Consider the following 25,040-nt stretch of genomic DNA (forward strand, 5'->3'; position numbering starts at 1 on the left):
TATTATTTCGTACATACACGAAATTTCAGTACTTGGTGTACCTCGTTATTTAAATAGGAAATAAGTCTAAGGAAATTTAAGAAAACAATTCTAACCAGTCAAATTAAATAATTTTTAATCCGCAGTCTTGCTGCGGTACATTTTCAAATTATGAAACCGGTGTGGATAATAAACGGAGCAACCTACAAACAATTCTAAGAAATCTATTGCAATTGTTTTACCTTTGTTTAACAAAGCCTTGCTCATGTAACCTTATCCTTTTTAACTCCATGAACAGTGGTGCTTGTTTCAAGTGGTTGGGGTTGTGTGTGTGAGTTTGTGTGTTGGTGTGAGTGTTTGTGTGTTTGTGTGGCGCAAGCGCCGGACCACAACACGGCATCTCGACGCTCAGTATATGCCAAGTTATCGTTGAGTTAAAGCGTCGTTTATCTAGTGCGCCTTTCGTTTACAACAAACGTAATTGTGAGTTGTATTTTTTTGACTGTAGCAGCAATAGTATTGTTGCAATAAATTTTCAATAGCAATAGTATTTTCGTTAAATTTAATTATTGCTCCGTTGGCATTCAGGAATCAACGGAATTTCGCATAGTAACAAAAAACATTTAAGCCCAGGTCAGTAAGTTTGTTTATGTATGCAATATAGAACCACGAATTGTTGTTATTTTTTATACATAAACATAATGGGTGATTTTGTGCTAAATAAGGTGCTGTTTATTTTAAATTGTTGTTTAATAGATTCAACCACCAAATACACGAGTTACACAGACATTGTTAAATCAAAATGTGTCAATGGTTTTTTTAGACTAATAATTTTATTTATTTATTTATTTATTTCATTAACGGGTTACAGAGATAATTCACCCACTTAATCTGTTTTGAATACATTTTTGTTGATGTGTATACATTTTGAATTTTTTGGAATAAATCATTTTTGCTCGTTATTCAATTACATGGGTTCGTTGGTATTTTAGAAAGTATTTAATTGAGAAAATAAAAAAAAATCTTTGGATTTTCATGGGTATTTTTGGTGTTCGATGGATTATTTATGGGAGAATTAGGAATGATACCAATTACTTTAAAAAATTTACAGTTGTTTAAAGTTAATAATAAAGCAACAATTACTGTATAACGTATGCTCTGAAGATGCAATAGGTGGGATGTTTTCTCACCCCTAATTGCAAATTTGTCCTTGATAAGCTTCAAAAATGTTTGATCGGGACTGAGTAAAATATTTAATTTGGAGGGTATATTTTATGTTTATTTATTAATAATGATTTGTAATTCTTGGAAGCCAATTGAATCCCTACATAGCCTTCTTATTGTACTAGGTAAGGTTTAAATTAGCTGTATATACTTCTTTGCTGGTTTTAGGATATAATTAAAGTAATTAAAACCATATTATGAAATAAATTTGAATAACCGTTATTATGGATCATTAAAAAGTTTTGACTTGATTGATTGTTCACATTTACAAATAATTTGGATGATTTATGGGTGGATATTCACCATTATTTCTTTATATGTAAAACTAAAAATTTAAAGCTTACGAAATATGGACACATTTTAAAATTGTTTTTAATACCTTCTACCTAGAAAATTACTGAGAAACTATTTTAAACATATAATAAATTGAAAATATAAAATTCCTTGTATAGCGTAACCCTAAGTTTAATTGTTTGAGATTTGTGGATATTTTAAGAAGACATATTTTTACATTTATATAATAACCATTGCAACCATACGTTATAATCTACCTGCGCATAATATCCCTAAAACAAACCTTCAAATTGAACCTAGGTAAAACTCCCACTACTAAATATTCCAAATAAAGATAAAAATAGGTCCTTTATTGCCGGGACATATAATTTCTAAGAAACATTAGTGGTTTCGTAAAAGGTGTGATACAGTCATTTCAATGTTTGATTGTCCATAGATTTTCTTTTGCAACAGAAACTTGTTTACTTTTATGTACGCGGTGCTCTGATGAGTCAACAAATTTCTATGTCAGTTTTCTATAGTTATCTGACATGAAGGAATCTAGTCTACAATACATTTAATATATATATATTTAATGTATACATTATATGCAATATAAAAATATCGGAGTTTCTACTTTGTTCGAATATACTTTTGCTGCTGTTTTACGAACAATTTAGTTTATTTAACTCCATGTGACTGTAACATTAAATAAAATGAATAGTTACTCAATTAGGTTATATGGTTTTTTACAAGAAAATAACAAAGGATTGATTATATAACTTTTGTAATGATTCGCTCGTAAAGGGTACTCGTTTCGAACCGTTTTAGCTACATTCTAAAGTGAGCCACTTTCAATGGCATTCCCCATGAGAATAACATGGAAGAAGATTAAAAACTTAGGAAAATGAAACTTTTCGGATTTTTTTTTTTGGTGGGGGGGTTACTAGACCTAAAACCACAGAAAATCTCAAGTATCTAGCTCTTCTAGAAGTGGTCTAGAATTTGTATCCCCTAGTTACAATTGTCTTTTTTATTTGCTATTCTACAAATTCAATAATTTTTCTCTTTGACAGCAGCTTAACAGACGCACAGGTAGCACTGCCTATGTCTGCTAGTTCCTTTGTTTTGTTGTTAACTATTTTGGCTTATTAAAACTCGTATGGATTTTTAGTGACAAAAGTCTCTGTCTAATGTATTTTATTTTATAATCACAGTTTGTAGCCAATGTTTTTTGGAATAAACTATATATTAATTCATTCATTCATACATAAGCGGCTGTGTGGTATTTAGATTCATCTACAGCATTAGATTGAAAACTTTGCGTTATAAAATCAAAGAGCTGATTAAATGAGATTTACAAATAAGTCGCTTTACTTGTGAAACTCCTTAAGTAAATCACGAGAGATTGAAATTCAGGCACTTAAGAACTGCCAGAGCGGAAAATCAATAAGAGGCTACTGACTTATTGACTTTAGAGGATCAATATACAATCTGATCACATCGGCAAACGTTTTACGGACTGTTCAGATAATCAGTTTCCTTTCTGATCCCTATGTCACAGGCTCAACTAACTGTTTAGTTGATCAATATCCAATCTGATCACATCAGCAAACGTGTTACGGACTGTTCAGATAATCAGTTACCTTTCTGATCTCTATGTCACAGGCTCAACCAACTGTTTAGTTGATCAATATACAAACTGATCACATCGGCAAACGTTTTACGGGCTGTTCAGATAATCAGTTACCTTTCTGATCCCAATGTCACAGGCTCAACCAACTGTTTAGTTGATCAATATACAAACTGATCACATCGGCAAACGTTTTACGGGCTGTTCAGATAATCAGTTACCTTTCTGATCCCAATGTCACAGGCTCAACTAACTGTTTAGTTGATCAATATACAAACTGATCACATCGGCAAACGTTTTACGGGCTGTTCAGATAATCAGTTACCTTTCTGATCCCAATGTCACAGGCTCAACTAACTGTTTAGTTGATCAATATAAAAACTGATCACATCGGCAAACGTTTTACGGACTGTTCAGATAATCAGTTACCTTTCTGATCCCAATGTCACAGGCTCAACTAACTGTTAATTGATCAATATCCAATCTGATCACATCGGCAAACGTTTTACGGGCTGTTCAGATAATCAGTTACCTTTCTGATCCCAATGTCACAGGCTCAACTAACTGTTTAGTTGATCAATATACAAACTGATCACATCGGCAAACGTTTTACGGACTGTTCAGATAATCAGTTACCTTTCTGATCCCAATGTCACAGGCTCAACTAACTGTTTAGTTGATCAATATACAAACTGATCACATCGGCAAACGTTTTACGGACTGTTCAGATAATCAGTTACCTTTCTGATCCCTATGTCACAGGCTCAACTAACTGTTAATTGATCAATATCCAATCTGATCACATCGGCAAACGTTTTACGGGCTGTTCAGATAATCAGTTACCTTTCTGATCCCAATGTCACAGGCTCAACTAACTGTTTAGTTGATCAATATACAAACTGATCACCGTGTCAAAGGTTCCGATTGTTCATAGGATCAATATACGATCGATTTGATAATTTTGTAATTAATAGTGTAAATCAGTCAAAACTGAATCCAACAACTACAAGAATCATTCATTTTATTGGAGAAAAGTTATCAGACGAAAATGTATTTATTCATTATAACTATAATAATGATAATGCAACAGCAATATTTTAGCAATAATATGAATATTACCATTCAATGTAAACATAGATATCTATGTATTTGTGATTACATAGTAAATAGTCCATGTGATGTTTCTGTCTATAATATTAAAACGAAACAGTGTTTTTTTTATTTCACGATTCTGAATCAACCACTCAACGGATTTTCATGATTTTTGTGTTGAAAGAAAGATAATTTTGAGAACTAGGGAATGTCGAAGCCATAATTTTAGTTTAGGGCCCCAGTTATTTAGAAATTAAGTTTTAATTTTTGAAAAGTCTAGCAGCCGACGCTAAGATTCTAAACTAGCTTTTGGTATAATATAATTTGTTTAACATAACAGCTGTAAACATTCAGCGTTTGTAACACAAATTCAGCATTTGGATAAAATTAAAATACACACTAAAGGTTGACTTATTTATACTATGTGTAATGCTAATCATTTATACGTTCAACCCTTCGATAAGAGGACGACAGATTAATTAAATGTACATAGTAAAATACTAGGATGTTCAAAGGATTTTTAAAAATTAATCTTTGTAATCTTCGGTTTGTTTTAGTGCAATATAAATTTCTTTTAACTAACAGCTGGCTAAATACAAATGCCCAATAGAACTATGAGGTTATTTTATTTACTCTGATTTTGTCATTGATTATAGGAAATAAGTAAGATTAGTAGACCACCGAGATAAATAACACCATCAATGTATACAAGTCGAGGCTCTGTACAAGAGTCTTAAAAAAAGGATATGCAAATTATTTTACTGCTCAACTTTTTTTAGGAAAGGGTAGGAAAATCCATTTTTACAAGTTTTAATTCATTTTCGTAGCACTTTGTTTGCAATTAATGTTTTTGAATGCTTAAACTTTGTTTGGATTAGGCCCGGAAATATTGATGTCATAAAGATGGAGATCAAGAATCCTCAGGAATACGATTTTAAATTACCACCACAACCTCTGACGGGTTTATCCAAAGATATACAGATGAATGGCATAGATTGAGCACAACGTCATCATTGACCTAGGATACTGCAATTAGACTAACCACCCTTTTATGAAATCTAAAAAGTTGTTTGGCGTGTGTTTAGTTGTGGTTACGTTTGGAGGCACTGAATATTTTATAGTTTAAATAAATGAATATGGGGAATTACGGTGTGCATTGATTCAATGAGGGTGGTTTAATTATTAAGGATATTAGAACTGATAACGGAATGGATAATAAACATTGACAATTAATTACGTCACTAGCTTTACTAGCGTGTTTTACGTTTTAAATTCCTTCAACATGTGACCAGTTCTTTTGTTCAAATGAATATTATTTTATTTTTGACTTAGCTGTTTACCAAAACAAACTATATGTTGTTCTTTTTACTTTTCTTTGTTTACACTTATTTATTTAGCAATTGTTGCAGTGAAATTGATATAAAGGATACGAGGTGTTATCCCGTCCTACGTACGGGAATTCAGTAGTCACTTAAAACCGTGTACAATTCAGATCAGCTAGTTTACACAAATAAAGGTAAATTTTCTTGCAGTTTTAATGTGAAGAATCATCTTGTAAACAAATTTTGTGTTACCAAATATGTTTCTATTCCATCATAGGCCTATACGATAATATGCATTTTAAATCCGATTATTTTACAATAAAACAGCAATTCTGCAATTTTTACGATGTGAAAAGCATTGAAGTGAGATTTGCAGCCGATTCGCACAGACGCACACTGATTATAAGTAGCCTACGGTAGAGAGAAATAGTCAATTGAGAAGTGTATAGACCTAGTCAACGATACCCCCTTCCGATTCGTTTAATGATGTCAGGACACCAACGTTATAATTATGTGTACTGTGAATTTTATTGGATGTTTTTGTTTTATTTTAGGGAGTTTCTATTCAGACCTACTGGAAATTGTGTATAGTATGAGTAATTGTATTGTGTTGATATTGATTATGGAAGAGGCAGGTATGCGATGGAATTGGAAGGTGATATAGTTGACTAGGCCTATACACTTTCTCAATTGATAATTACTCTTTCTACTGTAGGCTGCTATAAAATTTGTCTTTATACATGTAAGCTGGCTGTTCTGATATACACAGTTTTAACTGACTACTCCCGTACGTAGGACGGGCTAACACCTCTTTTCTGAATAAATTGATTTATTTGTTTTGAATACTGTTGAAAACAATATAGCATAGTAATTATTGAATCCAACGTTTATTTCAGTATTAAATCTTTTTCAGGTTGTTAGTCAAATTAGATTTGTTTCCATTATTTTTATATATTTTATATTGATGTACATACCAAAAGATTTTTACAAGATTTTTTAAGAGAATAGTCCAAACTGTAGTCAGTATTCAAATTCTATATTGCTAGAAATTATCATGAATTATAAAAATGTAATGGAAGTTTAACATTATTTTCCAGAATAACAAATATGACGTATAAGATGAAGTAAGACATGATCGAGATGAATTGCTCTGATGAAGAGGATATTTACCAGCTGGGCGACAATGAGACAACCAACCAGCTGATTGATCAGCTGATTAGAGAGTTCAGCAAGGCTCAGCTGAGGTACAGCGAGGTTCGCCATATCGTGCTGATAGCTTGCTACGTACCACTCTTCCTGATAGCTGCTGCTGCTAACTCTCTTATCATCATCGTCGTCTTCAAGTACCACTATATGCGCAGGTAAAAATATCATCAATTACCACTATATGTGCAGGTAAATATAATCAATAACCACTATATGTGCAGGTAAATAAAATATCTTCACATTCTACATATATGTGCAGGTAAATATCATCAATTACCACTATATGCTCAGGTAAATATCATCAATTATCACTATATGCGCAGGTAAATACAGTATCACCAATAACCACTATATGCGCAGGTAAATATCACCAATTACCAATACATGCCCAGGTAAATACATAAAATGCTACCTCTTACTAAAAATGGCAATACAGGGTGTTCAAAATAAACAGAATAAAGAATAAACAGTTTCTCTAATTGTATTTAAACAGCTCTGAATTTAATAGAAAGAGCAATCAAATTTTATTGTGATTTACTTGAGTATTTAAAGGATATTCCAACGCCGTTGTGACTGTTCAGCGAAACTTACTCCAACGTAGTTACGACAAGTATCATTTCAGATTTTTAAAACATTTCATTGAAAAGATGCAATAGTTTTATTTCTAGCAACCTATGTCACACAAAAAGCTATATTCTTGCTTCATTAAGAGAAATTTAATAAACAACTCTGTCACAGTTAATCAAGAGGCCAAGACTAAACACATCAGCATAAAAACCAAATTGTTAACACACTCTTACCAGTGTTAACTTTAACGGCTGTGTTAATCAAAACCAACAGAAAGTACACAATAATTATTTTAACAACTTGTATGGTAATCATGTACGATTCTAAGCAAATTGGTAAAAAAATTGGAAGCTAAAATTAATTGGTAAAAGTTATGAAATGCCACCACATACACGATTTTAGAAATTTATATGATTACTAGCTGGCGCGACAAACGTCGTCCTGTCCTAATGTGGTTTTATGTCAAATGCTCGTTTATTTTCAAGATGAGCTCGTTCGCATGGCTCAATCACGTCCTGGTTGAAGTTCAATTTGCTACGCCTACTCACCTTTAGGCTGGAGCTCGTTCGCTGCACTCACTTGCCTTCAGGTTAGCTCGTTCAATACGCTAACTCGCCTCCAGGTTGAAGTTCGCTCGCTACGCTCACTCACCTTTTGGTTGCAAATTAGCTGTTGTCATAAATAAAAAAAAAATAATAATAATGCTGCACTCTGTTGGTAAACCTATTAACTTTGTAATGCTATTGAACATCACAGAATCAAATCGTTTAGTTGAACGAGCTGTTAAGATTCTTTAATTCCATTTTGATATGAGTACTCATAATGATAACATGGGAAATTCCAGAGCCACTGGGGCGGAGCCCTTTTTACGGATCTGCACCAAACTTCACCAAAACCATCCTTGAAAAATGCTTAATAATGCCCGAAAGTTTCATTACAATATGTCGAGTGGTTTCGGAGTCCAGAAAGGACAAAGAAAGAAACAAACAAACGTACATTGAATTTTATATACAGGGTGAAAAAAGAGACCCCCTTCTAATATTATTTCAAGTAAATATACAGAGATAGCCTTTTGGTGGTCGTGCAATCTTAGCAGGAAGTTTTATTTTATGATTTTGAAATTTATGAGTGTCCCAAAAGGGGGGGATTTGGGGGGCAAATCAAATAGTTTAAATGTAAACCCCCTTCAAGTGACACCTAATTTTAAAGTGTTTACAAAAACTTAAACAATGGTGAAAACTAGAGGTCGCTATCTATTCTCTATCCAAAATGGTAGCCCGTAAAATGTTGTAGAAAATCAATGGTAAAATTGGTTCGTAATGGTAATATTGGCTACCATTTTGGGTAGAGAAGAGATAGCGAACTCTGGTTTTCACCATTCTTTAAGTTTTTGTAAACACTTTAAAACGAAGTTTCACTAAATGGGGGTTTACATTTAAAGTTGTTGAGTGTCCCCCCAAAAGGGGGGATTTAAAAAAAATTTCAATGTAAACCCCCATCAAGTGACACCTCATTTTGAAGTGTTAACAAAAACTTAAAGAATGGTGAAAACCAGAGTTCGCTATCTCTTCTCTATCCAAAATGGTAGCCAATATGTACCAAATCCCCCCTTTCTGGGGGATACTCAAAAATTTCAAAATCATAAAACGAAACTTCCTGCTAAGGTTGCACGACCACCAAAAGGATATCTCTGTACATTTACTTGGAAAAATATTAGAGGGGGGGGGGGGGTCTTGACTTGTTATTCACCCTGTATATAGATTTCAAATTTTGCAGTCAGGTGTAGCGATGTAATACGAACGCATATAAATAATCAAGTGCCACAACATGCACAGGTAAAAATAATCAAGTATGTGATAATCAATGGTAAATATAACCAAGTACTTACATTTAGAGATATAATCATTTATTGATATATGCTGTGCAGCTCTTCAAACAATGGCTTTGGTTTAACTATCAAATTATAAAAATGACTTTAATATTTAAACTCATTCTTAATATGGCGTGTTTAACTACTCATTTTGTCGTATTTATTATAAATAATATAAATAATTTTAAGAATTTGTAAGATCTTTTATTCTATAAAATTGCAAGTTTATCGGAATAAAATTCTTAATCCTTACAACGAACTCGATTTATTTAAAAATATTGTGAATATTTTCCTGTAAAACACATATTTGTAATTGTAAACACAAAAAAATATTCATTTTCCTGTTGTATTATTAAGGTCAAAAGGTAAAGAAAACAACTGAGTTTGTTTTGTTTCGTTTCTTTGTAACATGACATATTACCTAGAAGTGCAAAGTATGAAAGTAACTACACAAAGGTATACGGTAATCTTTGTGAATTTTATAATGATGACGTCATTACAGTGTCCTTGGCTCTCATATGTTTTTCTTTGCAGTATTCTTATAAACAGATTTTATTATAAAATACGTTTACGTCTCAAAACTTATTTTACATAAAACATTTCTTTATATGAAAACGAAACACATAATTTAAGATTTACGTTAGTTTATCAGACAAACAGGAAAAAATATTAGTTAGCATTACTGGATAAAATCTTTTAGTAAATCGGCTTGGAATCATAGTTTATGTTTTCAAATAAATAATGTTCTCGAACAACAATTCTGTTCGACACATTAACCACGCCCTATCTAAAGGTCACAGGATAACGTTTATGCAGATCTGGTTTTCGCCGATATTCTTTTAAACTAATGGCCTTCAGAACTATGTGCTACTTGATAGGGGTGTTGTATTTAAACAAATTTAAGTCACTCCTAGCACCCCTATTCACCCCAGCAACCCCTATTTGGGAGTGGGGGGGGGGTGAATTTCAAAACACCCCCAAAAAGTACTTTACATTTCCCTAGTAACGTGTATCAAAGGTCGTTTGAATATATGCAGCCGTTTAAAAATTAACAGCAGGGGCTATCATGGGAAACCCGGTATATATAATGCATAACCCAAAATAGAGGGTTGAAATGGGGAAAATTAATTTTCACCCCGTAAACCCCCCACCGCACCCCGATCAATGTGTGATCATACTGGTTTGCGAACTCGGTCGAATTAAAGTAGGTTTTGTACCAAATTTCAACAAAATGGCAGGCACTTTTTTGTGAAACTATGACTACAGTACGATCCACGAGAGTCTGCAGTTGAGGGAGGAGCCTATTTACCACGTAAGGAGTCAATGAGGACCGCACGTTGTTCCAAATCTAATAATACCAGCTGATTTGAAAGCATTGTTTAGTATATTTTTATTTGTGTCGTCATCAGAAGATATGGCATCGTCGCACTAGCCCTGTCTTGTAATCACAAGGCTGACCCCAACTGCAGTCTCTCGTAGGCCCTATATGAATATGAATTGAATGGGGTTTTTTGGCCTCTGGATACCTCAAAACGAAAACTAAATCGGTCCCGGGATCATGTACCTAGTTCCTGTATGGAATATTCGATGAAAAAAAGTATTAATGTTTTGTTCTACTTACAGTGTGACCAACTACTTCTTGGTGAACCTGTCAGTAGCAGATCTTCTGGTGACGTTTATCTGTATGCCGATGGCTGTGGCTCAGTCCGTCACGGGACTTTGGCTCTATGGGGAGACTATGTGCAAGCTGACGTCATACTTACAAGGTATTGTAAGAAATCAATGTCAATGTCTGTACTATAATTGATTTATTATCCCTAGCAGATTTGCTGGTGGCTTGCTCGAATCTTTTTAGATACTTGATGTACGGAATCTCCGAAAGAAATCACTATGAAAGAGACTGCTCCGAAATAGAGACTCTACTCCGAAATACAGGCACTACTTAGAAATGCAGGCACTACACCGAAACACATGCACTACTTTGAAATGTAGGAAAAATGTAGGCACTACTCCAAAAGACTTTGTACAGGTGAACGAAATGGGTTGATCCGAAAATCACTGCTTTGAAAAATTAACACGATCCTATAAGCCACTCTGAAATGTGGTGTGTCGTCCTGTTTTTCCTAGATTTTTTTGTTTTTTTTTTAATACTGTGCCTTACAACTGGATCAAGCACTACCTTGCAATCTACGTTTTATTCTCATACCGCGCACTTTGGCAAGTTACAGATTAAATAAACGGTCTGACATACTTTCTCCCATTAGTCAGTCAAAAACCTTATAATGGGTGAGCAGTAGGAGTAAATATGATATTTTATGAGTAAATTATAGAAATTGCAATAAATTTGTAATTTTTATAAAATTGGGGGTTTTATTTTGTTTAGAATTGGAAGTACCGCGACACACTAAATTTGATTGAAAATCGACAACGCAGTTTTGTGAGAATAAGATTTTTTATTACTTTATGGGGTTTTATGGAAATAAAAAGTAAAGTAAATATCAAAATTGCAAAGGTGAAAAGAAACCTGGAGATACAATAAACTAATGTAGTACCCACATACCTAATTTTAACAAAACCATTCCACAGGTGTGGTCTATAGGCGTAGGGCTCAAAACTCAAACTAAAATATTTTGTGAAAACAACACTTTCCCAATATAGGCCTAACACTTCATAATAATTTCTGAATCAGTAGATTTAAAAGTGCGTTGCTATTATTTGACGCCTAAAACAAAGTCCTTAGACTGTAATTCGATTAATAAAATATCGAAACGCTTATTTTAAATTAAATTGAAAAAGTTTGACGGAGAATAAAAATGCCTGCAGTTAAATTTAATTAACCATGATGGAAACTTAAAGTATTAGGCTTAATGTGGCCTTCGCTTATTGCCTATAAACCCGTAAGGCCGATAGATGTTTACTGGCTAAAGTAAATTACCAAACGCCAATAAAACATTTGATTTCCACTTTGCAAAGATGAGCTGACGATTAATGATTACGTTAAAGATATTCAGACTTTAGACATAAATCTGGAAGAAAATAGTTTATTGAATCCATAAACTATTAAGCTAAAAGTACAACTAACTAGGTAAAGACTAGTAATATGCTTTGTTTTTTTCTTTGAGAGAAATCTTTTACACTACATTCCATATTTATTTCATCATGGGTGAAGAATACAATCAATTGATAGTATTATAAGAGCAATATAAATATTGTTAGGAATAGTTTATTTAAAGGTACAAAGATAAAAGATTATTGTAAAAGGAAGAAGTGTGAAGAGATTATTTTAGTACGATTTGATTTGCATAAAATATTTTTATCAAAGCGAGTAACTGACTAAAATAATTTTCACACAAGCGGTGTATTAATAATATATTTTAACATAATATGATTTAAGACCAGTTAAGTGAATACACAGAATAATATTATTTCCTCGGAATGAAATATGTTTAGCGTTAGCCAACCGAAACAAAACTACAATGTCAGCTCCTCAGGCATGATTTGAGAAAATATATACACAGTAGTGACTTTCTCAAAGGAAAATTATTGCTGATTTCCCATACAAATGCAATGATCTTTTTGGTTAACGTTATGTTTAGTTTTTTTTTTTTTGCAATTCCATTATGCCCCACTAAAATACCCAGTTTTGCAATACACTTTACTGTTTGAAAGTGTAAAATAGTATATTTCGTACCTAGGGCCGAAAATAAGGTTTTGCCAGCTCGAGATAGTTTTTACGATCGAGAGCTGCAAAATTATTTCGGTCCGTGGTATGAACGCTATTTTTCACCACACTATACCCTATTACGTACAGTATTAGTTTGCACAAGTGAACTGATTTAATATGCATTCGTGTTTTAAGAAAGTAAGTGGGCAGCTGATTTTGCGGCCCTAGGGATATAAAAACCTGCTAGGTCCTCAAATGACGTTGACAGCTGGCATGACCAGCAAAACGTAACTTTCAGCGACCAATTAACGTATGTAAAACAGCTAAAAACCTCATAGTGTGGTGAAAAAGGTTTTTTGGGGGTCTTGGTTCTTAAACACTAAACTACTCAATGTGTTTCATCCTCGTTTAAGAGCGGTAATTCGTTTTTTTTTTACTAGGGACAAATTGATGGATATTCAATAAACCAAAGTGGTTATACTTTTTTCCACGAATGGATTGAAGTATGGTATGTCACAATACCCAATATAAACCTTCCCTACAAATAAATATCTCTTGTGGTAGGCTTACAGTTTTCATACGTTTGCAATCACTACTGAAACCTGAATATCCTTAGGCCTCTTTTATGCACGGCGTTTTCCGTCGGGCGGAATCTATCAGAATCTATCGGGCTTTCCGTCGGTGAGTGTTTTAACATGGGATCAAATGGGACCCTTTTAGGCCTCTTTTATGCACGGCGTTTTCGGTCGGGCGAAATCGTCGGGCGGAATCGATGTCCCTTTTATGCAGTTTCTCCGCCGAGCGGAATCCGCTGATGCCCGTGGTGGGGGTGGTTAGTGCTACCAACTTCGTTCATTTTGCCATCGTCAGTGACCCAAGATGGATCCTTGTGTATTGGAGTATACTTATTTGTACATGAAGAGATATAGACGACGGCGAAGGAAATGGGCTGTACACCCGGTTAATGAAAGTCGTAGGGTGGATGGGGCTTTCACAAACCTATATGGGTTGTTGCGAAATGATGGAAATATACAAAAGAAACAATTTTGTATATTGAAGCATTGTTGTATGCCAAATGGTTACGGAGTTAATTAATGAGGTAAATGGAGAAGGTAATGGAGAATAAATAAACTGTTGTAGTTTCCTTGTTTATGGATGTATTTCAACCAAATTTGGAATTTTTGTTTATTTCATATGAAGCTATCAAATTGCTATAAAAAAAAACACCTCAATATCTTCCCTGTAGCAGCAAACCTAAGTACTCACTAAAAATAATGTTTTTAAATACGAAATAAATATGACAATTTCTAGGGAATAATTTTAGTAGAAATCCAGCCAGGTAAATGGAAATCTGCTTAGTCTGCAGGTATGCTGCAGCGGGGGTATTGTAGTTTTGCGATTTGGAAAGTCGTTCTGGAAATTTTACGTAAACCCAGTTTAAACAACGGTTCTCGTTAACGTCCACTATTCATAGACGTGTTAATTGACACGTTGGTCCACTGTTTGCGTTGCCTGTTTAATAATTGTGCACATTCCAAGTATAGTCTCCATTGAAGTTTATGAATTTAGCTACTGAATCTACTGTTGACTTTAAATATATTTTTAAATTTTTCGTTTACAGTACAGTAGTTAGAAGGAAATTAAATGATCAGTGGTTAATAATATACAATTTAAGTTTTGCTTGACTAAAACACTAAAAGGTTCGAAAGAAAGAAGGTGGCATATTATAGCAGTATACGTTAATGGTGGCTTCATATTATTATTTCTTTACTATAGATAAATTATTGTATGTTACAAATTTTCGAGCAAGAGTTTTGGGTGGAAATATCCGTTTTTTCCCTCCCCCCAAACCCAAAACAGCTGTTTCCGAACTTAATAATATGTCTGTGTATGGATGTGTACAGAGCTGCGGGCTACGCCTATGGTCTGATTTTGACGTAATTTAAAAGTACGGTTCAAAATTTATAGTTACTCCATCCGCATGCCCATAGCAAAGGCTATACGTTTATGTACGGCTATGCTGATACGTTTGTATTTTTGTCATGTGATCAGAATAAGATAAATGCGAACCCTCATCTTGGAAATCCATAACACTTAATCCTAGATTATTAAATATTTTATTTTGTTATATTTAATATTATTAGATATTTATATATCCATACAGGGTGTCCCAGAACTCTCTACCAATATTTTAGGGCATTGCTCCTGGGTAAGAAATATACCTAAATATCATATTTAAATTGTCCAGAGGTCCTTACTCACACAGCCGCCATTTTGTTTTTTTAGTTATTAACTTTTTTTAAAAGAATGGTTTAACATACGAAATGGAAACTTTGCATAAACATTTATGACAACTAGAAAAAGCTACCAAAAAATTCTGAAGATTTTTCAAATCCATAAAACAAAATGACGACCCTTTAAAACCTTGTTTCTTCAATAACTGGAAACCCGTTGATTTTACAAAAGATTTACATGAATAACTTTTTTTAGGCAATTCCACTACAAATTGATTGACACCTTATTTTTTAAGTTCGGACAAGTATTAACTGAGATATGGCAGTTTTAATGATACGTGACCAATCTCAGCATGCAATGCAACTAACCTCTAGCGGTATGAGTAACTAAGGACTTCCGGACAATTTAAATATGATATTTAGGTATTTTTTCTTACCCAGGAGCAATGCCCTAAAATATTGGTAGAGAGTTCCGGGACACCCTGTGTATATATCAATTATTGGTTATTGTGTTTTAGTATCATCAAATAACCTAATTAATTATTTCAGGTGTTAGCGTAGGAGCCAGTGTCTTCACCATCACCGCTATGAGCATAGATAGATACTTGGCTATCCGACATTCTATGGCATTCAGAAAAGTGTTTAACCGCAAGTCTACAATATATGTGAGTGAAGCCCAATTGTTACATTGAATGTTTTTATCTGTGATGTTTTATAGTCTGCCTTAGTGTACTAATTCAGTAAAATGTGTTATGCATGTATGTAAAGATTGAATAAAAGCCCTTAGTTTTAGCTTCATAGATGTTCTTTTTTAACCATAGCCTCCTTTATTATAATTCCCCAGCGTGTTAAAGTGGCAACGCCGCAGCTCCGGCCTACTAAAACAGCTGTTGCACTTATTTATACGTCTGTGCGATGTCGGCCGGTGCGACGTTGCCAAACGCCACGACCTTCCGATGTATCAGTCAGAGGTCAAAGTTAGATCATAAATATTTCAAATGAAATTAAATCTAGAAACTTGAAACATTTTGAAGAAAATTTAATGTAACAGGTATCGTTATTTTTTTCTCAACTCCTAGTGCCCAGCTCTGGTTTTTTTGCACCGCGGTTTAAGTTCAGAGTAAATTTCTGTTGACGTTGAAAATAATGTTTTTCTATTTACACGTAACTTAGATGTACAAAACGAATTTAAAAAAAACGTACATTCTTTTTATGCAAAAGAAAATTTACGCTTAGCATTCCTCCAGCGTTTAAATATACAAAATTATAACTCTGGAAGTTGAAATTTAGTCATCACTTTCACGTAACAGCCTTTATCTATGCAAACTTAACCGATGGTGAACTAATGAAAAGGGCTTTAATAACTAACAAGCCAAATTGGTACTACATGACTCTTTGTATTAAGTCTGTTTGATTGGCATGGGAATATTACATAAATGTTTTACTAATGTCGCATTTTAAAATTTTCTTTTTACTGACGTATATGTTGTCAAAATTGAGTAAAACATTCACTAAAGCTGGTCAATATACAGAGTGTAAGGGAAAGATTATACAGTTTCATACTTAAGTCATACCGTTAGCCTACTTTTTATGATACGTTGTTCGTTGGTGGCTACAACCATAGACAAAAAGAATATAGACGGTCAGCCTTGCTGCGGTTAGTATTGGTTCTGGCGCACACCGCTGGGAGTGCCATGTAGTTACTGCTTACGTGCTACGTAAATACACGGCGCTTCCAGTGTATATCTGTAGCCCTGGCTCCCAGTGGTGTGCTCCAAAACCTATGGTAACCATCTTAACCTCGGCACGGCTGACAGTCTATATTTAATTCTTTTTGTATATGCTACAACCAACACCAAGTTTGCTTATATGAATATAGATTAATCAAAATGATTGCCTATTCAGTGGAAACCCATTTTGCTTCACGTAACGCAGTATATAGGACAAGGTGCTAACAATTTGTTGTGCATACATTTTAATAACATTGGATTTTAGTTTAAGTATGACACTTATGAAAAGACATTTTGTGCAGTCAAACTTTTAATGAGTTTACTAGTTATAGGAGATCTAAAAAGTTATATTACAATATTTTAACTTTCCTAACCGACCGTTTTCAAAAGTAAATTTCATTTATGGTCGGACATCACGTTTTTCGTCGGCTACACCACGCGTCCTCTTCAGTTTCTAACTAGGCCCAACATTAATTAATAATTTCGTGTTCGTATATGATTTGTGGCGACTCTTCACAACCACATATTAAGAGGATATTTTTAAAAATTTAAAATTATCCACGGATATTAGAACAGAAACAATGGAAATAAGTGACATCACTTGCCCGAAAGTAAACATGATTGTGTTAACTCATTGTTCTTAAATCAGTTTTGACGTTTGTTTGTTTTCACGTCCAGTGCCTTTGGATGACTGAAATCTGTCATCCAAAGGCACTGGACGTGAAAACAAACAAACATAAAAAATGATTGTTTTATTAATTAAATGGAAGTGTCAGGAAACTTCCAAACCAGCTGTTACAGTTGTATAAGACTCGGGCCAGTGACGTAATTTGTTTATGTTACCTACCTATAGAGTTTCTTCCTATCCAAGGAATCAAACTAAGATAGAACATGGTCAATTTACCGAAAAGATCACGCGGTACAACATACATTTTACCTAAATCACTACAAAATATATTAAAAAGGTAAATGTTGCACCAGATGATACTGTTGCTATGGGCGGTGTCCCTGGCCATATTCCTCCCCGTGTTGTGGGTGCGACAGACAGAGCTGGTGGACCTGGGGGATGATCCTCGGTTGTCAGCAGCCGTCAGGAAGTACAGTCTCACCTGGTGTATAGAGGACTGGCCACATCGCTCCAGACACTTCTATGGTGAGGGTATTCAAAACTTACATTCTATAGACAAGCCTATTGTGCTTGGACAAGTTTTTTTCATACATAGCAGGGGGTAGACTTCCGTATCTGTAGGCACAAACAACCGAATGAAACAATCGAATAATCGATATTTTCATTCTGTTGTTTGTACCAACAGATACGGAAGTCTACCCATAGCAGGGATGATTGTTGACATTTTCATTTACAATTTTCAACATTCTGGATCTGGAATCTAATCTAGTCCTTATGTGAAGAAGTTGCTAAACCATAACATAACTAATCTAGTTCACAAACCCACCAAAGGCGGGAAAACACAACACTCACTTTAGTTATAATGTAGTTTGATATAACAAGGAACTAAATCCCTGAAATGAAACAACAATTAGCACAAATAGAGGACAAGCGATCACAATGGACGCTTCTGCACAAGATGGGAGCTCTATGGAGACCTTTAGACGTCATGAATGTTTTTTTTACTCGTGATGGAAAAAGTATGAAATAATGCCTTAAACAAATTAATGTCCAAAAAAGAGTTTTGTTTATGAATTTTTTTGTTCAAGCGTAAGAACTAAAACTGAAATGAAGGTTGTAAAGTATTTTTCTTATCGACAGTTTAGATTTTCATTACAAATATTATAATTCACGATTCTAAAATGAATATTACACGATTAATAAATACTGACTTTCCGGCAGTTATATAGGGAAGAATAATCACAGGTTTGTTAAAGGCTACCAGTTCTTACTAAGTTAGATGTTAGGTTTTTTTCTAGTTGGCAGCTACTCAATTGCATGCATATCCCTCTTTGGCAAGAAACGCCCATAAAACGTATACAAACATAATAAAACAGATTTTCTGTTTTCCGATTCCCATATGTCGGTTTCCCTAAAAAATTTTAGAGCTTGTGTAATTGATCAAAGCTATTTGTAATATTCAAAAGCACATACAATATTACACTCAAAATAACTTGTCTACTTTGACAACCCCTAACTATTCCTTTGCTTGTAAAATGTAAACTATACTGTTACGTAAATCAGAATAGACAACTGGTATCCATCCAAGGATGAATCATTCAGAAAATAAACGTTGAGAAATGTTCCTTTGCTGCATGTAGGGGTGTTCTGCTTCGTGCTGGTGTACCTGACGCCAGGGTGTGTGGTGATCCTGGCCTACACGCTGATGGGTCGTAGACTCTGGGTGGTGCGGCCGCCGTTTGACAAGGACGAAGGAAGCGTCAGCAACCAACAGGTAAATTTTAAGAGGTAAACATAACCAAAGAAGCCCTAAAGAAGTGTATTCCGCTGAACATAACAGAAACATTGTTTACCCTACTTCTGACCCTTGCCCTCTTGGCTGCATTTCTTGTGTCAAGTGATCATGTAATTTCAAAGGGTGGAAAGACCAACGATGCTGTTCTTGGGCATGCATCTGCAGCTTCAAATTAGGTCATAGTTTTAACAAAAGCGTAGTATAGTTCAGGATACTTCACTACCTTAAATCCCAAAGGTAATGTAAAAATTCATGATTTTCGCACTCTTGTCAGAAGTTCCACCACTAAGAAATTGTTTTACATAGACTGTTATTGGGCTTGCCTCTTCAGCTTCGGGTTAGGTTAAAGCTTTGACAGGTTTAATATGATTCAGGATGGTTCATTACATTGAATACCAAAGGTAATGTAGAAACTCAAGAATTGTGCCCTTGCAATACCGTTGCTACCCGTTGCTATCATGCTGTACTGATACTGGTGTCTCAACGACGTAATCTTAATCTTATGTCTCCAGGTGCGGTTAGTAAAGGAAAGAAGAAGGGTGGCACGTATTCTGCTGCTGCTCGCAATCCTGTTCGCACTCTGTTGGCTTCCTTATAACGTCCTGTCCCTTCTGCTAGACCTGGACCTGATAATACCTACTGTAGGACTGCATCAGGTAAAACTAGTTTTTTACTCTCAAAATGTATGTAGCTTTCTTGCAGCAGTTATATCATTTAAGTTTCAAGTTCAAAGTATGATAACGCAGATGTCTTTTGATTGTCTCAATTATTTGATTCATTCCTTGTATGGATTTGGTACTGAAATGTCTTAAACGGAGTGTTATGGTGTTTTAGCATTGTCGTCTATTTTTTACTATTTTGAATTCGGACATAAGACCACGACATAAGACCATCTTCAGCAATTAAAGCTCTCTTGGTTCTTATGCTTACGATTAGCCTCCTTTAAAGCAAGGCCGCAGCGTTGGTGTGTGGCAACGTCGCACCGGCAGGTCTGTTGCGATTGTAATAACTATAACGTGCAAACATAAACAATGCGTAGACGCTCCATTGTGAATTAGTGCAACAGCTGTTTCGGTAGGCCGGCAATGCGGTGTTGCCACTTTTGTCCTACCTTATACCATAGACTTATACTAAGGAGGACAAGGCCTAGGGCGCTGTCTTCGGTCTGTCAGCTATATTGTTTTCTTTCCTAGGAAGAAGTTTATAATGATGTTAATATCCAATTTCCTAAAAGATACGAACTTGGTCACGCATTTTATAGTAAACATGATAATCTCTTTGACAGGAGACGCTTATGAAGTGGTTCCCCTTCACACTGCTGCTAGGACACGCCAACTCTGCCATCAACCCTCTCCTGTATTGCTTCATGACTCGCAACTTCCGTCGCACAGTCCGCAGTCTCTTCTGCCAGACAGGCATCTCTAGACCTCGTCCACGACAAAGGATGAAAGTAAGTTGCATTATTGAATAGAAAAAATATTGACCTTCTATTTTGGAAAACAAAGTTTTCTTTAGTCATTTCATACTAACGTGCTAATCGATGAAAGCCTAAAATATTTTTTATATATATGTATACGTTTTGAGGACCGTTACTGGCTATCACAGCCGCCTTTAATTCCAGGCCGCGGCCTTCGAAGTGGCAACGTCGCAAGTAGGGTTGTAACAGCAGATTTGTTTGGAAGCAGCTAATGGTATTTGTGTATTTACCTAACCCGCCATGTTAAACTTCCCTATCCCAAGCGTGATGTATACAACTTCCTTACTTCTCGAGTGATGTATAGTTGAAAAAAACTCACTCGGTGAGGTAATGAAACCCATTTAAATAACATTGAGTGGATAACTTAAAAAATATGCCTCTATGGAGCCAACGACGTTCAACGCTAGAAATCAGCTGTGCGCTTGAATTTTATTGTTATGTTTTGAAGAATTTTCCTAACCTAGCTTTTGTTTGTAAATGAACGTTACTGTTATAAGATGAGAGAAATTGATAGTGAAAAATATTGTTCGTAACCTCCTGTATGTTGTCGGGTCATGTAAAGTCTTGTACGTTACACGTTACGCAAGAGCGTGTTTACATCACTTAGGTAAATTATGCAACTCGCTTCCGCTCGTTGCACAACTTTCACCTGCGTGATGTAAAAACGCTCTTACTACACTTGTAAGGTAAATAGCTATTACCTAACCCGCCATGTTAAACTTCCCTATCCCAAGCGTGATGTATATAGCTTCGGTACTTCTCGAGTGATGTAAAGTTGAAAAAAATTCACTCGGTGATGTAATGAAACCCATTTAAATAACATTGAGTGCTTAACTTAAAAAATATACCTCTATGGAGCCAACGACGTTCAACGCTAGAAATCAGCTGTGCGCTTGAACTTTATTGTTATGTTTTGAAGAATTTTCCTAACCTATCTTTCGTTTGTAAATGAACGTTTCTGTTAGAAGATGAGTGAAATGGATAATGAAAAATATTGTTCGTAACCTCCTGTATATTGTTGGGTCAGGTAAAATCTTGTACGTTACACGTTACGCAAGAGCGTGTTTACATCACTTCGGTAAATTATGCAACTCGCTTCCGCTCGTTGCACAACATTCACCTGCGTGATGTAAAAACGCTCTCACTATACTTGTAAGGTAAATAGCTATTACGAAAGCTTGGTTACTTGACTATGAAAATATAAATGTACAGATATAGACTTTCAATTCATAATGTTTTGGTTTTTAATTCTGTACTATGTTTTATTTTTAATATTTAAATAAATTTATGTCCATAAATTTAAATTTAAATCAATAAAGTGCGAATTATTGAGCTGATGTCACCTGTCTGCCATGTTATCTTGTCTGACACAAAACAACCCTACTTGCGACGTTGCCAATTCTACCAGGCCACGGCCTGTAGTTAAAGGTGGCCGTGCTGGCTATACAATTAGTTGTATAATCGATGGTACTATTCATGTAAAACTAAATAACTAACTAACTATGGTAATCGTTAACTATGGCTATTTTAGTTACTACGTCACCTATTGTCATTTCCTTAAACTTCTACATGGAAATGTTGAGTTGCAAATAGCAATACAGAATTGACATTGAATGTAATAAATCAAAATCTCGAGTTTTGGTACACCCCAAAGTGTAACAGTCAAAAGTGTTGTAAACACCAATAGTTTTCTACATAAACTAGAACTAATTCATTAAGTGGTGTGAGATGGGCAAGATGTTACGGGTTGGGAGTTATCGCCGGGACGCAAACAATGTTTATAGCTGTTGTTGTGCGTTTGACGAGTGGTCTGTTATAGCCTCCATACCTGGCAGATGTATCTCCTCTCTCATGTCGTCCACCTTCCACTCAACATTTCTTAGAAGCGTATTTGTTGATAGTTTGATCAAACGATGTCCACTTAATTTAGGTAGGGCTTATACAATTTCTAATTTTTAAATGTTTGCTATCTAAAACGTATTTCATTTAATAACAGTGAGTCGGAAATTATTTTTTTCATCGTACCTATCGTACATAAAGTAGATGTACATTAAAGATGATATCAATAAAAGTAATTCTTTCTCAAGCCCCAATACGCACGCTGGTGTTTTGTTTCGAATTTACTTCCATTGTTGAAATCAGTTGTTTTTACTTTTTAACAATACAAATGTGAAAGTATATATGTATACGTTAGATTTTCTGGGATTTAGCCTATTGCATATTTATTGCACAATAATCATAACCTTAAGTTGTCGCATAGGTTTGCACCTTTTTTTTCGTTTTATATCAAAACGTTCATTATGAGGATGCACAACAATTCTGTGGCTGATTCAAAATCCCATTGCAGGAACTATGCAGTGTAAAAATAACTATCGTGAATACACCTCTTGTGCTTACCTTTTTCTAAATGTTGCCTTGAGTAGAGGCAATATGATGGTTTAACGCCACTTTAGGCACGTTTTCCCCATAAGAATAACATGGTGAGCTTTTTTTGACCACTTTTTTAAAAATCCAGCTCTCGGCCTATACAAGCCTATATAAATGTTCAATACCATTGTACAACTCCATTACTATTTCAAATCCACATCCATTCACAAAATCGTGCGAGGTTTGTATGCGAACTTGGGCGCGCTCCCCCATATAAAATGCATGCTACCCATATAAAATAATGTTAAATTTTTTTCTTACTTTTTGATTTTTTATGTTGTAATATTGTTTATAATCAAAAGTTGACACCCACTACGTTTGCCAGAATTTCAACCGTTTTGCCGTATCTCAAGCCGTTTTCGAGATATAAGCGTTTTTAGATAGTTTTACGGACTTAGACGATTTTTCATGGTAAATTTTATTTCTACCCATATAAAAAAATGTTAAATTTTTTTCTTACTTTTTGATTTTTTTATGTTGTAATATTGTTTATAATCAAAAGTTGACACCCACTACGTTTGCCAGAATTTCAACCGTTTTGCCGTATCTCAAGCCGTTTTCGAGATATAAGCGTTTTTAGATAGTTTTACGGACTTAGACGATTTTTCATGGTAAATTTTATTTCTACCCATATAAAATAATGTTAAATTTTTTTCTTATTTTTGATTTTTTTATGTTGTAATATTGTTTATAATCAAAAGTTGACACCCACTACGTTTGCCAGAATTTCAACCGTTTTGCCGTATCTCAAGCCGTTTTCGAGATATAAGCGTTTTTAGATAGTTTTACGGACTTAGACGATTTTTCATGGTAAATTTTATTTCTACCCATATAAAATAATGTTAAATTTTTTTCTTACTTTTGATTTTTTTATGTTGTAATATTGTTTATAATCAAAAGTTGACACCCACTACGTTTGCCAGAATTTCAACCGTTTTGCCGTATCTCAAGCCGTTTTCGAGATATAAGCGTTTTTAGATAGTTTTACGGACTTAGACGATTTTTCATGGTAAATTTTATTTCTACCCATATAAAATAATGTTAAATTTTTTTCTTACTTTTTGATTTTTTTATGTTGTAATATTGTTTATAATCAAAAGTTGACACCCACTACGTTTGCCAGAATTTCAACCGTTTTGCCGTATCTCAAGCCGTTTTCGAGATATAAGCGTTTTTAGATAGTTTTACGGACTTAGACGATTTTTCATGGTAAATTTTATTTCTACCCATATAAAATAATGTTAAATTTTTTTCTTACTTTTTGATTTTTTTATGTTGTAATATTGTTTATAATCAAAAGTTGACACCCACTACGTTTGCCAGAATTTCAACCGTTTTGCCGTATCTCAAGCCGTTTTCGAGATATAAGCGTTTTTAGATAGTTTTACGGACTTAGACGATTTTTCATGGTAAATTTTATTTCTACCCATATAAAATAATGTTAAATTTTTTTCTTACTTTTTGATTTTTTTATGTTGTAATATTGTTTATAATCAAAAGTTGACACCCACTACGTTTGCCAGAATTTCAACCGTTTTGCCGTATCTCAAGCCGTTTTCGAGATATAAGCGTTTTTAGATAGTTTTACGGACTTAGACGATTTTTCATGGTAAATTTTATTTCTACCCATATAAAATAATGTTAAATTTTTTTCTTACTTTTTGATTTTTTAATGTTGTAATATTGTTTATAATCAAAAGTTGACACCCACTACGTTTGCCAGAATTTCAACCGTTTTGCCGTATCTCAAGCCGTTTTCGAGATATAAGCGTTTTAGATAGTTTTACGGGCACTGCCACAAGGGTCAAGTGAAGCGGTCATGCGACTGGGGAATCCCCAGGTGGTGACGTCACTGGGGACGAGCCTATATATAGAAGTGGCATCCGGGTGATATTTCATTCTCATGCGTGATGCCGACC

The 25,040-nt window shown here is 34.5% G+C and overlaps 1 protein-coding gene across 1 annotated transcript in view; it reads left to right on the plus strand.

The window, feature by feature from the left end:
* The first annotated feature begins 6,631 nt into the window (after positions 1-6,631).
* LOC128995510 (orexin receptor type 2-like) overlaps positions 6,632-25,040 on the plus strand; it is a 29,125-nt gene continuing 10,716 nt past the window's right edge. Inside the window, exons 1-7 of the mRNA XM_054420527.1 lie at positions 6,632-6,884; positions 10,790-10,932; positions 15,614-15,729; positions 17,776-17,947; positions 19,063-19,196; positions 19,730-19,858; positions 20,506-20,667. Of these exons, the coding sequence (XP_054276502.1) occupies positions 6,655-6,884; positions 10,790-10,932; positions 15,614-15,729; positions 17,776-17,947; positions 19,063-19,196; positions 19,730-19,858; positions 20,506-20,667 (1,086 nt within the window). The 5' untranslated portion in view covers positions 6,632-6,654. The remainder of the gene's footprint in view (positions 6,885-10,789; positions 10,933-15,613; positions 15,730-17,775; positions 17,948-19,062; positions 19,197-19,729; positions 19,859-20,505; positions 20,668-25,040) is intronic.

Source organism: Macrosteles quadrilineatus, unplaced genomic scaffold, assembly GCF_028750875.1.
Source record: "Macrosteles quadrilineatus isolate MER2022 unplaced genomic scaffold, UCM_ALF_1.0 Scaffold_5__1_contigs__length_97177068, whole genome shotgun sequence".
NCBI classification, from domain to species: Eukaryota; Metazoa; Arthropoda; class Insecta; order Hemiptera; family Cicadellidae; genus Macrosteles; species Macrosteles quadrilineatus.